The sequence below is a fragment of the Eubalaena glacialis genome, chromosome 13 (genome assembly GCF_028564815.1).
Source record: "Eubalaena glacialis isolate mEubGla1 chromosome 13, mEubGla1.1.hap2.+ XY, whole genome shotgun sequence".
Classification (NCBI taxonomy): domain Eukaryota; kingdom Metazoa; phylum Chordata; class Mammalia; order Artiodactyla; family Balaenidae; genus Eubalaena; species Eubalaena glacialis.
In genome coordinates this window covers 46,016,425-46,040,609 of record NC_083728.1, presented here as the reverse complement: position 1 = coordinate 46,040,609, position 24,185 = coordinate 46,016,425, and the positions used below count along the sequence as shown (strand labels likewise).

General features: G+C 36.8%; 1 protein-coding gene across 1 annotated transcript in view; it reads right to left on the bottom strand.

Moving 5' to 3' along the window:
* SPTLC3 (serine palmitoyltransferase long chain base subunit 3) overlaps window positions 1-24,185 on the bottom strand; it is a 133,796-nt gene that overhangs the window by 85,298 nt on the left and 24,313 nt on the right. The window contains exons 3-5 of the mRNA XM_061208450.1: window positions 23,116-23,298; window positions 13,255-13,409; window positions 12,466-12,614 (exon numbers count right to left, since the gene is read on the bottom strand). Of these exons, the coding sequence (XP_061064433.1) occupies window positions 12,466-12,614; window positions 13,255-13,409; window positions 23,116-23,298 (487 nt within the window). The remainder of the gene's footprint in view (window positions 1-12,465; window positions 12,615-13,254; window positions 13,410-23,115; window positions 23,299-24,185) is intronic.

The window sequence follows — 24,185 nt, the reverse complement described above, 5'->3', positions numbered from 1 at the left end:
GTACTACTCAGGTTTTCCTGATGTGATGAATCAAGCACAAGGCTTTCCTTCTCAAAGGAAAAAAGTCTCCAAGTAGAAATGATCTTTCATTGGCACAGAATTAGTCTTCCGGCATTCCATGAGTTTGTTTTCTTAGAAGTGAACTTCTGACTAACAGTTGCTAGGTGAAACTCTGGCAGCACTTATAGAGCATATAGATTTAGATAATGTACTGTTACTACACATCCACTTTTAGCCATCCAGTGCTTAGGGAAAGAAAGAACAAGAAGCTACACTTCCTTGTTGGCCAAAAGCAGAGAAGAGGGGAGAAAGTGAAGGAAGAAATTTCTACATACTGAGCTGTAGGGAAATCATTCTGGCTTATACATGACTTAACAAACTTTATGTTAACTAGAACAATCTGTCTATGGCCTGTCAAACATGCATTGTACATCTGATTTAACCATTTAGAAAAGAATGCATTAAAAAAAAAACCAAAATGGAGTAACTGTAGTTCAGGCATCTAAAATGGAGTCAGGCAGCCATTGTGGATGTGGTTTCAGACATGTTCCTGCATCACTGAGACTTGAATTTTCTGAACTTTGTCAAACTCAAGGACACCACCAGCCGTCCTCAAAACAATATCAGCTAAGAGCTGCCAGCTGCAAACTTATGGTCTCACGGTCTGCCCTTGTAACTATGCAACCATTTCAGACCTCAATCAATCCTTACTTAAAAACACCCTTACCTCTTGCCAGTTCTAGTTATAATTCTTGATAAAAAACTCATGTAACTAACTGGAACCTTGCAGTTTTTGCCTTTATAAGCCTCCCACATTTCATAGTCTGGCGGGATACATTTCTAGTGCTTCTTGAATTTGTGTCTCCCAGGCTGGCTATAGTCCTTAGTTTGGCTGGAATAAAACTCTTTTCTATTCCTGCTATAGATTGTTTATTGGTTCTTTCCATCAACAAACAGAAACAAAAGCTTCTCTCTAGTTTGCCTGAGTTTATCCTTTCCTAAATTTGGAAATCTGGACCAGCGATGTGTGTCAGAATAGACTCAGAGATAAATATCAAATTGCTTCACTGATTTCTGGGTGTATCTTACCTACTTTCCAGTTTTTATTTATGAGCTCCATCCCCCAGGTATATGTGGTATTCATTCCACACAAGATGAAAGACCGTTGCATTTTGGAAACATTTTGACAATTTGGTCAAGAAAGTCAGCCGTGCTAGATAGTTTCCAGTGGTTCCCAAAGTGTGGTCCCCAGAGCAGGAGCATCAATATCACCTTGGAACTTGTTAGAAATGCAAAATCTCGGGTCCTATTCCATACTGACTGCATCAGGAACTCTGTAGGTGGGACCAACAGTCTATGTTTTTCCAAGCCCTGCAGGTGATTCTAATGTGAGCTAAAGTTAGAAAACCACTGGTTGAAGGTAAAAAATCCACAAAACCTGCAGGAGAAATCCTCCAGTACACTGAAAAAATCTGGTCAGTCTGATTCAGTGATAATGTCTTAGAAGTACTATAACTGTTTTCATAAGACTGTGCCTTCATCTTAGGCTCCTGGTGACTTTTAAGCAAATAATTAAACCAAAAAATGTGAGGTCATTGTGGAAAAAATAGAAAATACTACACAATAAAATATAACCATCTTTATCAATACAGATATTCATGTAAAATATGTTTTAAAAAGTGGACACATAATATACATACTGTTCTTGTTTTAGTCTCTTAACAATGTATTTTCTTTTTTTATTGAAGTATAGTTGATTTACAATGTTGTGTTAATTTCTGCTGTACAGCAAAATTATTCAGTTATACGTATATATACATTCTTTTTCATATTCTTTTCCATTATGGTTTATCACAGGCTATTGAATATAGTTCCCTGTGCTATACAGTAAGACCCTATTGTTTATCCATTCTATATATAATAGTTTGCCTCTGTTAATCCCAAACTCCCACTCCTTCCCTCCCTCCCCTCCCCTCCGCCTTGGCAACCACAAGTCTGTTATGTCTGTGAGTCTGTTTCTGTTTCGTATATAAGTTCATTAACAATATATTTTCCATTTTACAGAAGAGAAAATTGAAGACTAGGAAGGTGTATATAATAGTTTATCTCAGGCCCTAGCTAGTTAAAAGTAAGGACTAGGATTTGAATCCCAGCAGCCTCATCCCAGAGCCTTTGCTCTAAATCGTGGTGCTGAGCAACTACATTATAACTTTGTATGGCTAAATAATATTATGTTAAACAGATCTACCAAGTATATTCAATCACTTTCCTTGCTGGAAACACCTCATTTCCCCAATTTTTCTATTATCAAATACAATGCAATGATTATTCTCGATCATACATCATTGAATACTTACTCAAAATTTTCAAAGCAAAATTTCTCAAAATAGAGTTGCTGAGTTAAATGGTTTGCAGTTGATACATTTTCAAATTGCCCTGCAATTTACTCTGTCAGTAGTATAAAAGGGTGCCCTTTTCTTCACTCCTTTGAAACTTTGGGATATTATTTTCTGTCTTTTGCCAATTAGGTGAAAAATGGTAACTCTGTGTCTTAATAATTTTTTGATTATTTAAGGGGCAGAGTATTTTCCACAAGCTCATTGCCCATTTATATTTATTTATTTTTCTTAATTGTCCATTTATGTACTGGATCTACTTTTAAAAGTAAAATTTTCATTTAAACTAGAATATACATAGAAAATGGGAAACAAATTGTACGTATGGAGCTCTGTGAAGTTTCATAAAGTGAACTCACATAACTGTATCAAGGTTAAAAAAAACAATATGAACAGCTTCCAGGAAGTCCCTTTTTGCCCTCTTTGTCACCATCCACCTCCCCCAAAGGTAAAGTATGCATTCTAAACAGGGGTGATATTGCTCTCAAAGAGGTGAAAATTGGTTTTTGGAGGGGGAATATCTTACTCTATTTATGTGTAAAGCAGAGATATCCATGTACTACATAAACAAATATATAGTGTATCTGTGGTATTAAAGTATCATGAGAGGAAGTGATAATGAAAAAAAAAAGGTTGAAGGACATCACACTATCCTACTCTGTAGTTTTGCCTGTTTTGAACTTTGTCAAAATCTTGGCCCACTTCTTAAACTGGAATGTTGTTTTCCTTTTGATTTGTAAGCGTCTTTACATGTTAAGAATATTAACATTTTGTTAAATATATGTGAATAATTTTTTCTAATTTTGCTCTTTGACTTTTAACTTTGTTGACATTGTTGTTGGTTTTTGTTTGTTTGTTTGTTTTGTTTTGTACAGCAGTTTAAATTTTTCATTTTGTTGGATCTTTTCCCTCCATGTTTCTGGGAGAGCTTTCTCTGGTTCCCCGGAGTGTGAGTACACAGTAGACTACTGTCTGAATCAGGCTTGTGAAATCTGAAGGGCAAACAGCTGTGGCTACTGGTTGGGTTGGGAGCAAGCTGTCTCTCCTAACAGGGAGAGTGCCTGTTTTCCATGGACCTGAGTGGCCTGTGTTGCATGGTGTGAGCCTGGGCATCATTTAAAATGCATCCCTGCCATGTAAGAGGGCATCTTGCCAGGTGAGGTGAGTTTTGCTGGAAAGACTGGAGGTCATTATGGGTTGTAGAATGGAGGGATGATCAGAAGTGACAAGCTAGAGAAGAGGCTGCTGTGGTCTGAATGTTTGTGTCCCCCCAAAATCATATATTGAAAACCTAATGTCCTAAATGATGGTATTTGGAGGTGGGGTTTTTGGGAGGTGATTAGGTCTTGAGGATGGAGCCCTCATAAATAGGATTAGTGCCCTTACAAAAGAGGCCCAAAAAGCTAGCCCACCTCTTCTGCCATGTGAGGACACATACAAGGAGAAGTCTGTAACACAGAAGAGGCCTCGCTTGACCATGCTAGCTCCCTGATCTTGGACTTTCAGCCTCCAGAAAGGTGAGGAATACACTTCTGTTGTTTATAAGCCACTCAGTCTGTGGTATTTTGTTATATCAGCTCAAATGGACTAAGACACAAGCATTGCTCACATCAAGGGAGCTGCAGTCTGACATTTCTAGCAAGGCCCTTACCAAGGAACACACACAAGTGCATCTTGTATTTGAATTGTCTGAGTAGTTTTATTCTGTTCATTTGTTCATTCATTCATCCATTTAGTCATTCACTCAGTTTCAATTTTATTTATATAGTTATTTCTGGTGGTGATTGCTTTTGTTTTTGCATTGCAATTGCAAACGCATTTGCAATTTACCTAAGTGTAACTTACCTAGATACAATGCGTGAGACAGGAATCTGGCTTATTTCCTTATATGATCAGCCAGTTATCACAAAACTAATTGTGATACAATTGATCCTTTTCTAGCTGATTTGAAATGTTGTTCTTTTTAGATACAGATGAGTGGACCAAACTGTGTTTGTCTCTAGACTTTCGGTTGAGACCCCCCACCACCCATCTTGTCTATTAATGTCACTGGATTGTGTTCAATTTACGTATTCATTTTAAGGAAGATTTGATCGAATTGTAATACTGAGACATTCCCTTCTAGGGTATTGATGTCTCTCTCTGTTTCTTTCAAGTATTATTTTAGGTCTTTTATAAAAATCTTACAGTTTTCTTCAAATAGGTTCTAAACATTTTCAAAATAAGCTTATTCCTTAAGTCTGTGCCATTTTTCCTCATATTTACTAATAATATTATTTTCTCCAGTATATCTTCTTATTGATTGTTGATTATAGACTTTCTGAATTTTAAAAATTGGTGTTTTTTGAATGTAGCTCTTTATTGAATTCTTTATTAAATGTTTATTATTTCTAATAAATTCTTGATAGTTTAATATGTAAAATGGAAGAAAGTGGACTAAAACTCTGTCCCTCCTGCTCAGCAGCCCCTCATCTCTACAGTGGCCTCAAGAACAGCCCCTTCTGAGGATCACTTTACTCCTCACAGATCATGGCTTAAAAAATAGAGAAAGGAACAACCAGATCATCTACAAATAATGGTTAGTTCACCTCTTCTTTTATTGTACATATATTTCTTATTTTGTCACATGGTAGTTATTCAATAAATATTTATTGATGTAAGGAGTAAAAAATAAATGAATAATTATATTGCCTAGTACTTCCAAAGGTTATTAAAATGGTGGTAAAAACACATCTTCATCTTTTCCCTGACTCAAAGTGAAAGCTTCTAGTAACTAGAAGTTTCATCACAAAGTGTAGTACAAGTCTCATTGTTTGAAGTAGATATTTTTTATTCCATTCAAGAATCTTCTATTTTTATTCTATTAAAAGTTTTATAAGGAATGGATACTGAATTTTATAAATGTTTTAGTGACACCTATCAAGATACTCATATGTTTTCCTTCTTGGATCTTTCAAGGTTACAAATTTTCTTATTGAACTCACTATCCTTATAGTCCCTGCATAGAACTACTCGATCATGGTATCATGTTATTTGACTATACTGTTGAATTTGCAGTGTCAATTTCTTGTATAATTTTTTTCCCAAGTAATATTGCCTTATAATTTTCTTTTTATTAAATGCTCGTTTGTCAAATTTTGGGATCAGGGTTATGCTAGCTTAGTGGTTGTCAACTCTGGCTGGTCATCAGAATCACCTCTAGTGACTTATTAAAATATAGGTGCCTCAGCCCAATAGAAATTACTCTTCTCTAATTTATAAGTTCCTGTTTATATCTTTAATAGTGCAATACTTTTGCTTTCCTTTTATTCCTTACTCCATTGGTTGTTAGTTTACTAGCTTTGATCTTACTTCTTTAGTAAAGTAAGAATACACATTTTCCTCTGAGTACACAACTAGTTGGGTCCTATGGTGTTCTCATAATTGTTAGTTTCTAAACATGATGTAACTGTAACTTCATTTCCCTGTTGATTCAAGAGTTACTTATGAGAGAGCTTTAAAAGTTTCAAGTGATTTTTAAAAAGGGTTCATTTCTAATTTTGGTATTAATTTTTAGCTTTATTTCACAGTGGTCCAAGGACGTGACCTATGTAGATTTCACTTTTTGGAATTCAATGAGGTTTTCTTTGTGCATAATATATAGTAAATTTATATGAAAATTCAATAAATATTTAAAAAGATATCGTCTACTGGTAATATGTTTTAAGGTTCAGCATTCAATATATAAATATTAAACTAAACTCAACAATTACATTGTTAATGTCTTCTGTGTCTTTATTTGCTTATTTTTTTGTCTTCTTCATTTTTCAAGGACTGGGAGGAACTCTAGGGTTTCCTATCACTATTTCATTTTTTATTTTTCTCACTTTTGCTTTTAATCAAGTATGTTAAGTTGACCCATATGATTTTTGAAGCCTCCCATAATTCATTGTCCTACTAATTTCCAGTTTGTATAGAAAAATAAAGAGCCATATATGTCTCTGCTGTGTTACTTAATGCACAGAGGCTATAGGAGTTGCGTCAATCTTCATTATGGGCTCTCCACATAATTTTTATAAGGTGAATCTCTCCTCATGTTTAATAATTCATACATTAAGCTTAACTTCTGCTTTCTTTTCTGTTTGCATTTGCACCACACCTTTAGGTTGTTTGTTTATTTATCTTTAAAGTTTCAGTTTATTCTTTACTTGAAGCTTAATTCATATGAAGGAAGAACAAGCAATTCTGCATTGACTTTGCATTAGGGGTGGCTGCAGGAACGTCTTCCATTGTTAAATCAATATATTCAAACAAATACCTTCCACATACAGCAAAGTTAAATAGTTCTTTCCAGTAATTAAATTCAAAGATAATATATAGAAATATCTTGCATAATGAAGTTTTACTGATTGTTTTTTTCATTTTATTTACTTATTTATTTAGGCCATGCTGAACAGCTTGTGGGATCTTAGTTCCCTGACCAGGGATCAAACTCAGGTCCTGGCAGTGAAAGCACTGAGTCCTAACCACTGGACCGCCAGGGAATTCCTGAAGATACTACTGATTGTTTGATGTTACTACTCAGACATTATGAACAAATTTTACACAATTCTCAATCCTAGTGCTAAAATCTAAACATCCGTGTAGTTTTAGAATCTGTTTCTAAACAAATTATAGTAGTTATTCTAGCGTTTTTCAGCTAAGACAGTTAATCTACAGATTTTGCAGCAAAAATTTGAAGGCAAGCCAGCTTAAAGAGTACCAGTCTCAACACTTGATAGGTTGTTCACTCCAGAGGTCCCTAATTCACAATGTAATGTCACACACACCTAAACTCAAAAATTTCTAATCTTTCACAACACATTAACAACATTATTAAAAAAAACAAAACAAAACTAGGTTGTAATTACCAAAGATGTCACATAAGGCATGCAGTTTCAAGGAGACAGCCCGGATCAGGGAGCATTCTAACCAAAAGCAACACAAGTATAGAAGATAGGAATTTAAAATGTGTCAGATATTTAAAATGCTTGATGATGACTCCGATTTGCCATTTCACTCTGTCTCATATTTAGGATGTATGAAAAGCACAATCATCCCACCCATATCAGCATGTGAAATGTTAAATCCACCCACAAGAGGGTCAAAGCCTCCCCTAATTCCATATTCTGCTATCTTTTAGTTGTACAGAAAAATAATCAGCACATCATTTTACATCTTAAAATATCACTTAAAATTCTGTACATATCTGTCTGGAAATGTGTCATTTCCAGCTCTATTTTGGGCCTAGTTTTAACATTTGCCGGTGTAGATTTGGCAAACAACCTTACTCTTGGGCACTTTTTGCTGCTCCTTCCACTGACTTGACCTCCCTCTTGGGCACTGAGGGTATTTTGTTGTTGGTTGCAACGGGGAGGTGGAATCAGGTGCCTGGCTGGGACCTATCTTTCCGTTTTTCATCCTTTGGAATAACTTTAATTTAGTTGTATTTATTTTTGATTACAGCACATAATTGAGTTTAGTTTTTGGCCAAATCTCAGTCCTTTGCTTCTCGTAGGCAAATATGTTCTAGTTATATATTTTTGGTAAAAATAAAATATGTGATCTTTTATCCTTTTACTATATTTTATTTTTATTTATTTACTTTTTACTTGTTACTTTTTGTTTTTGGCCATGCTGTGCGGCATGTGGGATCTTAGTTCTCTGACCAGGGATTGAACCCTCGCCCCCTGCATCGGAAGTGCGGAGTCTTAACCACTGGACCGCCAGGGAAGTCCCTTTTACTATATTTTATGTGTTTCCTCTTGATTTCTTTTTCATTGAATTTTCCGATTTTGGAATATGATTTCTGTGTTCTTTTCCCCCTGGAACATTGGAAACTGCTTTTAAAAGCTCTAGGAAGTATTTTAAGTGATTAAACATCCCTAACCTTTTACTTTGGGTTCCTCAAGAAGCTATTTTGGTTACTAAAAATTCTTAAGCCTCTATAATACCAAAGTTTCACTGTTAGTCCACTGGCCCTGTTAAATATTTTCTTAAGACTATGTAGTATACATTTTCCAAAAGTTACTTGTATATCTTGAAGTAAATGGCATTCAAAACTATACAGCAGAAACTAACACACCATTGTAAAGCAATTATACTCCAATAAAGATGTTAAAAAGAAAACAACTATATTACCAATTCTTGACTGCTATGTTCAGGTTACTATTTATCTTGCAGAAGACTTTCAGATGTGCCCTGTTTATTAATTTATTTTTGGACTGCTTATATTCTTGTTTTCAGTTCTTCTATTTGCCTAAAATTACTGTGGGTGGATTTATCGTGCTGTCTGTTTCCTTGGAAGCTGTTAAAATCTTCCTAGAGCTTGAGCTGGAGAGCTCAATGAAGCAAGTAAATATTAAAAGCCCAGTGATTCAGAAGGATGAGTAGGTGGAGAAAGCACATAGGCTGTAGGCAGTCCAAACAGGGATCTTCATCTCTGCCTGGCTTCTTTGGGTTTGTTGAGTCTGCAGAATCAGGGACCCTTATTCCATATCTGTCTTTACTGGAAGCAAACCATCGCCTGTGTCAGGCTGCCTCTCTTTAGTTTCTGGTGCTGTGACTGGGGACTGTTCTGTCTCAGTGAGTTGGGGGTCCTCATCTTCAGGACTGTGTTTCCTGATGAACAACCCTTGTATTTGGTGTCACCAGCACCAGAGACAACATCCCCAAAGGTTGCTGCCTCCATGTCTCTTTTGACAGGTGTATCCTTCCAGTCTCGGTCCCACCTCCAAGTGGGGTCCTGTGGGTGACCCAGCTCTTCTAAAGGAGTAGAACCTTTCTTCCACTCCCTGCTTATTTCTCCAGCCCTTGTGCGTCAAAATAAAGATACCATGTCTTTCCTAAGAAATCTGGGCAACTACTTATACACTCTGGAGTTTTAATTAAGTATTTACTGGCTATGTGGATAAGAAAGTGATTTTGTTCAATCTGAATGGCTATTTATTGCACAGGTCTGAATAATTACATGTTTTTAAAGGCCTTCTGCCAAAGTGTTATCTGAGAGAGGCATGCGGCTCATTTTTCATGAATGGTAAATCCATTTTTAGCAGATTTACCTCTGATTCTTAGGCCTGAAACTGACCTAATGAGCCCTGCATGTATTATCCTGGTTGGGAAACTGCTTAGTAGGAAAGCTGAGCAACCCCGGGAGTTAGGATGGGTCATCGGCCACAATGGGCACATCACTGAGTCACTGTGGTCCTCAGTTTCCTCCTCTGGAAGATGGGAATAACACCACCTGTGCTGCCCCACACAGCACGGGGCTTTGTGAGGAACACATGAGATAATATAGGAGAAGACAGTGGACCAGGAAGAGCGAAGCAGGCCACAGGAACAAGCTTGCTCTGCTCATCCTCCCGGAAGTGAGGGGAGCAGAAGTTTCCTTCTCAAAGATCTTACTCCTCTAAGAGAAAAATGTTTCAGCTAAAAAAGAAATAAATATCAAATTACCAATGGCATTTTTTACGGAGCTAGAACAAATCATCTTAAAATTTGTATGGAGACACAAAAGACCCCGAATAGCCAAAGCAGTCTTGAGGGAAAAAAACGGAGCTGGAGGAATCAGACTCCCTGACTTCAGACTATATTACAAAGCTACAGTAATCAAGACAATATGGTACTGGCACAAAAACAGAAACATAGATCAATGGAACAAGATAGAAAGCCCAGAGATAATCCCACGCACCTATGGTCAACTAATCTATGACAAAGGAGGCAAAGATATACAATGGAGAAAAGATAGTCTCTTCAATAAGTGGTGCTGGGAAAACTGGACAGCTACATGTAAAAGAATGAAATTAGAACACTCCCTAACACCATACACAAAAATAAACTCAAAATGGATTACAGACCTAAATGTAAAACCAGACACTGTAAAACTCTTAGAGGAAAACATAGGAAGAACACTCTTTGACATAAATCACAGCAAGATCTTTTTTGACCCATCTCCTAGAGTAATGGAAATAAAAACAAAAATAAACAAATGGGACCTAATGAAACTTAAAAGGTTTTGCACAGCAAAGGAAGCTATAAACAAGATGAAAAGGCAACCCTCAGAATGGGAGAAAATATTTTCAAATGAATCAATGGACAAAGGATTAATCTCCAAGATATATAAACAGCTCATGCAGCTAAATATTAATTAAACAAACAACCCAATCAAAAAATGGGCAGAAGACCTAAATTGACATTTCTCCAAAGAAGACATACAGATGGCCAAGGAAGACATACAGATGGCCAAGAAGCACATGCTGCTCAACATCACTAATTATTAGAGAGATGCAAATCAAAACTACAATGAGGTATCACCTCACACCAGTTAGAATGGGCATCATCAGAAAATCTACAAACAATAAATGCTGGAGAGAATGTGGAGTAAAGGGAACCCTCTTGCACTGTTGGTGGGAATGTAAATTGATACAGCCACTATGGAGAACAGTATGGAGGTTCCTTAAAAAACTAAAAATAGAATTACCATATGACCCAGCAATCCCACTACTGGGCATATACCCAGAGAAAACCGTAATTCAAAAAGACACATGCACCGAATGTTCTTTGCAGCATTATTTACAATAGCCAGGTCATGGAAGCAACCTAAATGCCCATCAACAGACGAATGGACAAAGAAGATGTGGTACATATATACAATGGAATATTACTCAGCCATAAAAAGGAGTGAAATTGGGTCATCTGTAGAGACGTGGATGGATCTAGAGACTGTCATACAGAGTGAAGTAAGTCAGAAAGAGAAAAACAAATATCGTATATTAACGCATGTATGTGGAACCTAGAAAAATGGTACAGATGAGCCGGTTTGCAGGGCAGAAGTTGAGACACAGATGTAGAGAACAGACATATGGACACCAAGGGGGGAAAACTGCGGTGGGGTGGGGATGGTGGTGTGCTGAGTTGGGCGATTGGGATTGACATGTATATACTGATGTGTATAAAATTGATGACTAATAAGAACCTGCAGTATAAAAAAACAAACAAACAAAACAACTAATACTAAACTTTCATTGGGTTATTTGTATGGAAATACGGTAATATAAATGTTTCAGACATTACATGAAATTTCTAAAAAAAAAAAAGAAATAAATAGGCAGTCCGTTTCATCTTTCCCATTCATTCATTCATTCATCATTCATTCATTCATTCATTCAACACAACAGTCAATAAGACCCATTCCTCCCTTCATGGAGCTTATGTTGCAGGAGCAGAGATGGGCAATATACAAGTACAAAAGCAAGATCAGTGATAGGCATCATTAAGAAAAGTGGGAGAAAGAGCCAAATCCAAAGGAGAAGTTGTTCAATGGGTACTGAGCTTCTGTGATACAGGATGAATAAGTTCTAGAGACCTGCTCTATCACACAGTTCCTGGAACAATTCTGTACTGTGCCCTTGAACATTTGTTAAAAGGGTAGATCTCTAAATACAGAATTACTAGGGTTTCCCCTGAAACTAATATAATAAGTCAACTTTACTTCAATAAGTAAAAATAAAATAAAATTTTATTTAGGGGAAAAAGTAGAAAAAAAGATCGATCTCATTTAAGTATTCTTACCACAAAAAGGAGGGCGATATGACACTTCCTGAGGTAATGGATATGTTTATCACCGTGATTGTGGTGATGGTTTCACAGGTATATGCATATGTCCAAACTCATTAAATTATATATACTAAATAAGTACAATGGTTTTCTTTGAATAGCAATTATAACTCAATAAAGCTGTTAAAAAGAAAAGTGGGGAAAAAAAGACCCAGAAAAGGACCAGATGGAAGAGGCATTATAGCTGCTTTTTTAGATAACGTGATCAAGAAAGAACAATTTTTTTTTTACTCTGGAGAATTAAAATCTTTAAAAACTGCCTAGTAAGCTCATAATGTTTGAAATTTCCAAAAAGACCGTTATATACCTCTTCCTTTTTGTGTTTTATAACAGCATTTTGAGGCACACAGTCTAGATATGATCTAGATTTGAGAAGTAACCACAAGGAATCTGAGACCCAACTGGAAAAAAATTTCAAAATAGTGAATGTACGTACCCATTTCATGTCTGGTGCTGCCCACGCCCAGGCCATACGTCTCTAAAGCATCCTTTACTGTTTTCATAGATTCATCGTACTTGGCTGCTAGGCCAAGGAAGTTATAGGAACCCATATTGATGACATCTTTGATGATTCTTCCAGTAAACCTGCAGAGAGAAGGGCAGGTGAACACAAAGGGCTTTCTCATTTAATATCATCCTAGCGCCCCAGAAAAGACTCTCACAAAGAGACCTTGGGTTTGGCCCAAGTCACGTCTTTTCTTTTTGATTTGCCTTGTTGTCACCACAAAATGATTTGTCCTTAGAGGAGAGTCACCTCATAATGAGGCTGGGCAGAGCATTGGGAAAAGGTTTCCAGGCCATGGAGTATTACTCAGCCCTGATTTGTCTTGGGTGCTTGCTTTCGTGACACATGTGCTCTGGTTTAAATTTCAGCAGGGACTTTCTAAATCAGAAAGAGCCATGGTCATCACTGGTTCCCTCAGCAGGAAGTAGGAGGGTACAATTTGTCAATAAAGCTGTAAAGGACTCTTCCCGGCTGGCTCTGTGTATCCTGCACCTTCTACCACTGATTCCTCTTTAATCGCAATACAAGTAAGCTGCCCTTGGCAACTTAATTACTGTGACTTCTCCCATTGGCATCATGAGGGCTTGCAAAGGGCTGAATGATGGAAGAGCAGCTGTTCCATTGCTTTGTGTTTTTTTCAGATCTGTAACCTGGTGCCCATGCTAGAATTTCCTTGAAAGCATTTTCTTTCAACCAAGCCCCTCCAGGTGGCCACCTCACCTAAACGTCCAGTTGTAGTCATCTGACACCCTCTCCATCACATCGAACAGAGGCCCCGGGGCACTGCAGATTGGCCGGTTCCAGTTGTCTCTGATTCTCATGTAAAGGTTCCGTGTATAAAAATTCTCAAAGCTTTGATACAGCGGCACAAAATCCTGTTATAACAGAGGCAGAAGTTTACCTTTGGTCTCTCGCTTTTTGTAGTTCATTTGCAATTGAACACTAAAAGACGTGGAGGAACCATGAAAATATTCCATCTGCAAATATTTTGAGCAAGGTTCTTGGGTAAGGGGTTGGATGGGGTCCACAAATAACTCTGTGAGTCCTCCACCTCCAAAGAACTTACCTTTTAGTGGGGGAAGTAAAACCTGTGGCAAATAAAAGTAACAAAAATGACAGCAAAATACAAGTCCCCAAATGAGTGCTGGAGACAACGAATCCCAGTGTTCCTGAGAGGGAGAATTGAGCTTGGGAACCTTCCTAGAATTCAAGAATAATGCCATTTGCCACAACAGGGATGGACCTGGAGATGATCATACTAAGTGAAGTAAGGCAGACAGAGAAAGACAAATACCACATGATATTGCTTATATGCTGAATCTAAAAAAAAAAAAAAAAAAAAGACACAAATGAACGTATTTACAAAACAGAAACAGACTCACAGACTTAGAGAACAACTTACGGTTACCAGGGGGGAAGGGTTGGGGGGAGGGATAGATTGGGAGTTTGGGATTGACATGTACTCTCTGCTATATTTAAAATAGATAACCAACAAGGACCCACTGTATTGCACAGGGAACTCTGCTCAATACTCTATAATAAACTAAGTGGGAAAATAATTTGAAAAACAACAGATACATATATATGTATAAAACTGAATCACTTTGCTGTATACCCGAAACTAACACTACATTGTTAATCAACCATACTCCAGTATGAAATTAAAAAAAAAAAGATCTGGTCCAGAGAAGAAGTCCTGCTTTGAGGGTACAGTTCTGCTATTCCTCTGCACCGGTGAGCTTCCTGCCTCTGTGTGGGTGTATTTTCACCTCAACCCATTCCTTTGAGCACCAGTGAGGTTTCTTCAGGAGCAGTCAATGCCTTCCAAAGGTCACTGTCCTCTAGTCTCATGTAAGCCTCCCACAGTTTTGTAACTATACCAAAAAATGAAACTGGACTAGATATTGCAAAAACAGAAGCACTGCAATGGGGTGTATCCTTATCTAGCTGTAGATTTAACTCGTCACATGGCCTACTCACTATATTTTTCTTCTTGACACAAAAGGCTAAATGTGAGAGTGAACCCCAGGCCACAAGGACACAATCATTTTTGGGAGCAGGATATAGGAGGGTTGAACAAAACCTAATAATGCAGCCACAAAAGTGCCTTTGTTTCTCCTACAATATGACACTCTTTCTTTTTCCACTGTTAAGCTTGTAGGGTACCTTATCATTTTCCAAGTGTTATAGATATATCAATCCTACTTTTATAGACAATTCAACAGAAAGTCAGAAAATCTGAGTGGACAGATTGGGATTTGTACCCAGTTCTATAACCAATGATCTTTTGAATAAATCATGCTGCAAGGATAGGTATTTAAAAGGGATTGAAGAGAACATATCCATAGCACATTGTAAAAAATACTACCAAATTTGAGAGCATGTCCCTTCTTTTTTTTATTTAACTACTTGCCCATTCAGTAGCAAATAGAATCATGGATTTGTAGAGAGAGAAAGAATCATTATCAAACATAGTTTTTCATTTGTGCCTACATTGACGCTTCTGTTCTCACCTAATATTTCATTTTTTATCATTATTTCCTCCTGAGAAACAGCTGTTTCTCTTACCAGGGTTGAGCTCAGAATAATAATAAAATATGTTTGTGTTTTCCTTTTTGTTGGGAAGGGTAACTGTATTAGAGACAGTTCTTTGAAGTATGAGAAACACAAAGTAAGGATGGCTAAATTTAATTTTTCTTATTAAGAATTAGAGGAAGGTTGAATAAAGATGGCAGATTCAGTGCTTGTACGTATTCTACCAATCATCTAAAAGCCCTGTGAAATGACAAAAAGTAGATACTTAAAAAACAAAATAAATTTATAAATTTATAAATCATCAATGAATCAGAAATATTGAAGGATCACAAAAGATAGAACATAAATAAGATCTGCTCAATGCAGAAATAAGACCACAGGAAACCATAGCTCTAAAACATTTGCAGAGAAGAATGGTATGGACATACACTAACTGTAGTGAACCTTAAAGCCAAGAGTCGATAACTACAAGAAGTTGATACCCTGGGTGATTAATGAAGCAATATCTCTTTGTTCTTCTTTTATTGGGTTAATAAGTAAGAAGCAGTTGCATTGTCCACAGCACAAAGCACTGTGATGGGCAGCAAGAACTGACTGGAAGAACAAGGCCCCACTGTAGAGAGGTGGGGAGACCACACGGCAAGAACACAAGCCCCTGGTCCAGGCAACACATTCCATTTTCTTTCTACAAACACTCAAGACAGGTGAATGTGTAAGCAAATAAGGATTCCTAAATTCAAAAATGAGCGTAAAACAAAACGTCATCACCATTACAGGAAAACTAGCACAATAAGAGGCACCAAATTCAATAAGCAGAACTGACATTTAGTGAAAAGACTTCATAGAGCAAGCAGAAAAAGGATTTAAAAATATGTAAGTAATGTGTTTAGAAAGACACAACAAAACAATGGATCCTTTTAAAAAATTAAACGTTCAGAAGTACAATGAACACAGCTGAGAAGTAAATTAATAAACTAGCATAGTCAGTTGACTAATCATTCCAGGACAGAGAAAAGAAAACATGAAGGAAAAGTCAAGAGATATGAAGGGCAGATTCAAAAGGTCCAATATCTCCCTAGAAGGATTTGCAAGATTGAAGGAAGGAGGAGAAGGAGGAGATGAGGTGAAAGAGGAGGAAAAGGAAGTTAAAAAAAAAAAGGAGGAGGAGGGGCAAGTTCCATAGAGGAAGGAAGTTTTGAATCCTAAGACATAAATAGTCTATCAGGTCCTGAATAGAGCAAATAAGGAAAAACCCATGCCAAGCTACATCCTGGTTAAATTTCAGAAGTCAAAGGGAAGAATCTCAAAAGGCTTCAGAGAAGGGGGAAAGGCAGTTTATAGACAAGGGAATATGAATTAGACTGCTTCAGACTTTTCTTAGGTGACAATGGTGGAGAAGAGTATGAAGGAAAATTATTTTGAACTTAAAATCCTATAATCAGCCAAGCCAGCAAACAAATGTGAAAATCCAAGTAAAAACTTTCCAATATATGTAAGGAGTCTTGAGTTTAACTCCCTTTTCTATAATAATTGAGCATGTACCTCAATAAAACAATGAAATAACTATGGAGGAAGACAGATGCCAGAAAAAATAGTGAGTGAAGAAACTGATGGAATATGGTTTAACCCAAGTAGTTTTATATTTGTAGTATAAAGAAACAGAAACTAAAAATTCACGAATAAATGACAACATGGAGAATGGTTATATGGGAGAAAGAAAGTGAAACTTTATTAAATTCTTCTCCTGGTCAGGGGAAGACTCTAGTTACTAAATAATGGTAACTAAATTCTAAATATATGTGTTAAATATTCTAAGAGAACCATTAAAAAACCAGTGAGGGATATATTATATATAACTTCTTTACAGGGACAAGGAGAAAAAAAAATGTAGAACAAAGAAAACTCAATCAAATGTACCGAAAATATGAAAGGAGAAATATTAAAATTTTAAACATTAAAAATAAGCAACAGAAAATGTGAGTGTAAAATATAAAGATGGCAGGAATAAGTTTAAGCAAATGAGTAATTAAAATATTAAGTTCAACCATATGGAATTGCCAATGTTTGATTCTTTTTGACCTATAAAAATAGCAATTTCATATGGTTCAAGTAAGTAATTGCTCATAGGTTATATTATTAAAATACAGAAGCTTTCACATTTGTTTTAAAAATAAATCTATATGCTTCTCATAAGAGACATACATTTCTGAAATTGATGAAGACTGAAAATAGATGACTCTTGAAGAAAAAGCAGATACATAAATATTAATATCAGGCAAAATAGAGTACAAGGTGAAAGCATGATAAAAGGAAAAAAATCCACCAAGAACTATAAGAGCCATGGTCTTTTGTGTATCTGACAGTTACATTGAAACACATAAGAAAAAAAAAAAAGACTAAGAAATCCACAATCACAGTGAAAGGCATTAATATACATTTCTCTGAAATTATAAGTTTGAGTAGACAAAAAATAAATCTAGGGGATTCGAGTAACATAACAAGTTTATTGTAATAGACCAAAAGACAATATACAGTTTTTCATGGCACACGTGGGAAATTACAAGAAATTCCAATACAACTATCTGAGAAGCTGTGACAACTAAGATGACAGCATTTGAACTTAAAATATGAAAATATAAAGAGCTTTCCTATATGCCATCAATAACTAATTAGAATATGGGTTAGGGAAAAAAGATAGTATTCAAATAGCACCATCATCAAAAAATTGTACCCAAATAATAATCATAAGAGGAAATGGTAAAGATCTCCAGCGTATAGTTAGGTGGAAAAAAAGGCAGTCACACAACAGTATGTATGATATGAACCCATTTATGTTAAGGAAAGGACAGGGTAAGTGCAAGTGAGCATATGTGTAACTAAGTGCATGAAAAAGAAAGGAAGGATGAACAAAGAGATGGCTTGCTGGCTATTTCCACAATAAAAAGGAAAGGGAAAAAAAGACATGAGAAGGAGCTTGTCATAAACCATTCATTTCACACATTGGCTTAGCACTAGTTGATAGACATTAGCAAAGCTCTACCTTATTGAGATCAATCAACCTTTCTACTATTCTTGCTACAAATCTACTTTTGCAGATTCCTTCTTGCTAAGGGAAGCAGAGAGGTCTATATTGTAAAAAAACTAAAAAAATGATTTGACTAACATTTTAATGACACATCAGAAATTGTGTGTGTGTGTTTGGATATTTGTATATTTATATATATCCAAAGAAATGTTGACCTGAGGACTCACTGTAGGAGGCTGTAATCTGATTTTACTGATGGTTTTATTTTAAAATGTATTTCTCAAACTTTGATTTTGGAGATTTTTCCCCACCTATGACACACACTCTAATGCTAGATGCAGCCATGGAAAATATTCATTCCTTGTGAGGGTGCATTTGCTTTTTAGAAGCAGCCAGAAGGTATCTGGAACCAAGCCTGGTTGGGGAGATTGGGGATACCACTGCTAGTGATTCCTGATGCATTTAAAGCTGTTGATTTCTTGGTGTACTAAATCAAGGAAGTGAGGGAGTGAGTCGTGCTGATACCTGAGGGAGGACCACTCCGGGAAGAGGGAAAGGCAAGTGAGAAATCCAAGAGGTAGGTGTGGGTGGGCTGTGTTTCAAAAAGAGCAAGGAGGTCCTAGTGTTTGAAGCAGAGTGATAAGGCTCATAGAGGGGGCTGCATTCTACAACACCTTGGCTAGTTCTGGCTCTTACTCTGAGTGAGAAGGGAAGGCATTAAAGGGTTTTGGCCAGAGATACCATGGGAACCCACTTAGGTTTAAAAAGATCATGTTGGCTGTTAGTTGAGAAGAGACTGAAGGTATTGAAGTATTCCCATCTTACAAGCTGCTGGCTAATGGGAAACCCCAGGGAAACTCTTTCATTTTGGACCCACCCAGATCCAAACAGGAAGCCCAGTGCTTGGGCCATTGGTTTGCTTTGGACAAAACCATATCTCATACCCAGTGACCTTCATGGACCCCATCCTTCAAAACACTCGGAAGAAAGTCCCTCTGGGTGAATCCTGCTGTTGTTTCAGAATGCCAAGTGTGGATGCAAAAGAGCAAGTTTTAATTCATGCAAACATTTGGAGATTTATGTTAAAGTTTTCTACAGTTACAACTTGCTGAACCCCCTTTGTTTCATGTGTGAGTAAAAATCTCTGGGGATGGGCCAGAAATGTCTGGGATTTACTTGTAGGGGCGCTGGGACTAACTGGATCTAATGTGAACGTGGAATTGCAACTGATATGTTTTATACCAGCCGGGGCCACGTGGAGTGGGTCTTGCTGAACCTACTATCAAACCATCAGGATTGAGACATGTGGCTGTGCTTGAAGTTTTTAAAATCTCTGACGATGCTTGATATTCCTTTGATTATATTTGCTGACATCCTTTTCTGGATTTAGCAAAGGTGGGCCATGACATCATTGAGAAAGTAACGTATCTAGAGATCTTTAATAAATTGCAGTTCAACCCTAAAGTTGCCTTTGAAGGGTTAAAGGAAGAATTTAAGCAAAACGTTGAAACGTTGTATCTGTCTGGGTTGTCTTTTTCCTTGTTAGTGTCTTCTGATTATTAATGAAGTCTACTGAGGTAGCAGGTGCTCTGGGTCTGTGATTTTTTAGTGCTCTCTTGGAGGGAGATTTTGCTTTTTTTATTCATTTCACTTAGTATTACTGATTCAGTAATCAAGTGATGGGTATGCCACTACCATTCTCATTTCTGACCAAAGTAGAAACTTGGGATTATCCTGGTTTCCTCCTCTGTCTTATTTTCTGTACACTCAACCACCAAGACTTGTTGATTCTACCTCCTAAATGTCTTTATAATTAGTTCCTTTTTCTTCATTCCACCTGCCTCTTCCTCAACTCAAGTACATATTATCTCTTCCCTAACTATTACAAGGCTTTTTATTGTCACATTGTTTCTAGTCTTGAATTGGAATTCCATCTCTAACATCTATGTTTCTAGTCTTGAGTTGGCATTCCATCTCTAACATCTATTATTTTCTCTAAAGTTCTCTGTCCTCTTCTCAGCCTTTCTTTTTTTTCTTCCATGGACTTTCCCTGGGAGATCACATCCACTCCACTTCTATGGCTTTGATTAATTTAATAACACTCCAGATATACCAAAGATGTCACAATATCCATCCAAAACTTTTCTCTGGAGGTCTAGACCTCTATAGCTGCCAGTTCTTTAAACTCAACTTGTCAAAAAGTGAATTGACCACTTTCCCCCTCCAACTGGATCTTCCTTCTCTATTTTCCATCTCAATAAATGATACCTCCTTCTTTATACCCAGTTGTCCAAGTCATAAACCTAGTGTGGGCTTTGATTTGTACATCTCCCTAATTCCCCAAGTCTAATCAATCATCCCTAACTCCATCTCTTTTCTTTTTTTATTGAAGTATAGTTGATTTATAAAGTTGTACTAGTTTCAGACTTACAGCAAAGTGATTCAGTTATACATACATATTCTTTTCAGATTATAGGTTATTACAAGATATTGAATATAGTTCCCTGTGCTATACAGTAGGTCCTTATTGTTTATCTATTTTGTATATAGTAGTGTGTATCTGTTAATCCCAACCTCCTAATTTATCCCTCACTGGCTCTTTCCCTTTTGGTAACCATAAGTTTGTTTCTATGTCTGTGAGTCTATTTCTATTTTGTAAATAAGTTCATTTGTATCATTTGTTTAGATGCCACATATAAGTGATATCATATGATATTTGTTTTTCTCTGTCTGACTTACTTCACTTAGTATGATAATCTCTAGGTCCATCTATGCTGCTGCAAATGGCATGGTTTCCTTCTTTCTTATAGCTGAGTAGTCTTAACTCCATCTCTTAAACCTCTCTTGGCCTTGTCTATTATCACCATCCCTATTATCACTACCCTGGTCCCAGCCCAAGGGCTCATCTAGATTTTTTTTCAAACTGGACTTCTGCCTCAGCCTCTTAACTGGTTTTTTTGGCCCCTATATTGTCATCCTGTAAATCCATTTTTTATAGGGCAGTGAACATGATCTTTCTAATCTGCAAATCTGCATTCCTCTGCCTGAAATCCTTCAATGCCTTCCCATTGTTCTAATAAATGTCCGTGGCTTATAAAAACCCATTATAGTATGGTCCCTGCTTGCCTCTCAAGCAATCTTTCTCCCCACATGCTCCCACTCTCACTCGCAACACTCTGGTCATTAGAATTCATTGGTTCCTTAAATGTACAATGCTTTGTCTTACCTCTGGGCCATTTTGCACCATATTTCCTCTCCCTGAAGACTCCTTCCAGCTCATCTTGCCTCACCCTTTGCCTTACTACTTACTCTTCAGCCCTTAGATGTCAATTTAACTTTCTCTTCCTCCCAGAAGTCTTCCCTGAACACCAAGTTCAGGTTAAATGTTTCTCTTCTTTGCTTCCTTGATGTCATCTACTTACCGCTACGGTGCCTCTTATCAAATTCCATTGCAACTGCTTTTTTTTTATGGTTAGTTCTCTGAAGGCAAGAACCGTTATCTGCCTTAGTTATTCCTATATTCCAAGACTGTAATACAGTGCCTGGCACAAGATACATGCTCCAAACGAACCTGACTTGATTAGTGAGTTAATGAATGCTTTGGCACAAGCAGTGCCCTCTTCAGAGAGTGTCTTCCTTCTCACCCTTGCTCACTAGACAAACTCCTGCTCACCGTGCAAGCCCCAATATCATGCCTTCCTGACTTCTTGAGAGAATCACAGGGCACAGATCCCTGTTTCCTATGTCACCTTCCGCCCCATCATCACTTTTTATCATTTGTTTCGCTGGTGAGTCTGTTTTGCACACCAGACTTCAAATTCTCTCATGGAAGGACCTATATTTTCTTCTCTATTAGCCTCCATTACTTGGTAGAGAGCATATACTCAAATACTTGCTAAAGGTAGGAGAGAGTGCAATAATAAAGCTGGGCCTGATTTTCTTCTGAAGGTGATATGCTTGACTTAAGGTAATTGCAAAATAAGTGTTCTACGTGATTTGTTCATGGTTATGTTACTGTAACAAGAGTTTAGCTTACCATGGGTACTAGTCACTAAGTTACAAGACTTGAAGTTCTCTCATTACATTGAAGTTCATGCCTTACCTATGTTCTTTGCTCAGATGTGTTCAAGGCTCCATCATGTGGAATAATCTATGGCCACAATCGTATATTCCAAAGCAAGTTTTAGGAAAAAGAGATTCATGGCATCATAAATCATTTGAACCAATTTTGGAAAACATGTTAAAAGGATGCAGGCTGTTCACAGGTCTCTTAATATTTTCCAGGTTGTCCTGTTAGCTCTATGTGAAAAGGGGATGATGTAGATTTTTATAGGTTAATTATTGAAAGTATCTAGATCAGTGGTTCTACACAGGGTGATTTTGCACTCTGTGAGGCATTTGGCAATGTCTGGAGGCATTTTTGATTGTCACAAGTATGTGGGAGAGTGCTAATTGCATCTAGTGGGTAAAGGTCAGGGATGCTGTTAAAAATTCTACAATGCACAGGGAAGCCTCCCATATCAAAGAATTATCCAGTCTGAAATGTCAATAGTGCCAAAGTTGAGAAACTCTGACCTAGATGAAATAAAAGTCCCACATTTCACTCAAACACACTTTCCTCTTCCAGGATAGAACATAAATAATACTCAACTGACAACTAGAAGACCAGAATACAGTTCCACTCATGTGCCCTCACTCTTATATTTTGATTTTTCACCTTTAAAATGCTATTTTAATATTTATATCATGGGATCATTATAAAAATTAAATATGATAATGTACAAGAAAACCTTTAGTACAGTCTGGCAAATAGTAGTTGCTCAATAAATATTTGTAAAAAACAAGTCCGTGAATACACAGGGAATGTTTGGGGGTTTATGGGGTGCAGGCGAATAGAATTTACCCTGGATAGTTCCTGAGTGTATCACTCTTTTTAGGATCTGTACACACATCACCACTTGTGAGAACACTTTACAGAAGAATTGGCATTGACAAAGACCCAGGGAGGTGTTCATACGTACTTTTTGCTCTTCTCTCTCTATGGCTGCATTGCATTTTTCTATTCCCCAGTTTCTCAAAAAATCTCTGAGATAGCCAAACAGCGTTCCAATTCCGTATCCCAAGTAAGTGAAAACCATAACATGTAGAGGTGCTTCCTCAAAGGATTCAACAACTGGCTTATAAAAATTTGAATTTCCATTTTGCTGAAAAGACAAAAGAAAGTGGAAAATTACCACTCTTCCATTACAATAAACTATGATATTAAAAATTTTGGACTTTTGACCTTTTACATTTCAAAGAACATATTTAAGATTAGAAAAACTGCTTGGAGAAAATTGGAAATCGATCATTGAAGAGGGTAATCAGCAATGTACATTTTATTTCACAAATCCTAATGAAATAATTAATTCAGGCAAAAATTCTCAACAGATTCTAAATCCATTAAGTGAAAAATTAATAAGCAATAGGGCTTTTGCAAGATGCCAAAGTATAACCCTATAAGTTACTCCCCAAACACAAACTTGGGGTTACACCTTAGCCAGGTGATCAAATTACATCACAGATGTTAGAACAACTCACCACTCTATGCTCTCGTCATGATGTAATATTTAATACACTGATGACATATTTAATCTGAATTTAGTCAAGCTCTAATATTTGACTTCAATTTTACAAGAAATATCAGGTAAATGACTTCATGAGGAAACAGATAATCCACAATGTGGGACTTTTTATATGACAACTGGCTTGGTCTTTAAAAGCAAAACTTAAACAAGTGGGACTACATCAAACCAAAAAGCTTTTGCACAGCAAAAGAAATGATCAATGAAATGAAAAGGCAACCTACAGAATGAGAGAAAATATTTGCAAACCACATATCTGATAATAGGTTAATACCCAAAATATATAAGGAACTCATACAAGTAAAACAAACAAACAAACAAATAATCCAATTAAAAATGGGCAGAGGACCTGAATAGACATTTTCCCAAAGAAGACATCCAAGTGGCTAACAGTTATATGAAAAGGTGCTCAACATCACTAATCATCAGGGAATGCAAATCAAAATCACAATTAGATATCACCTGAC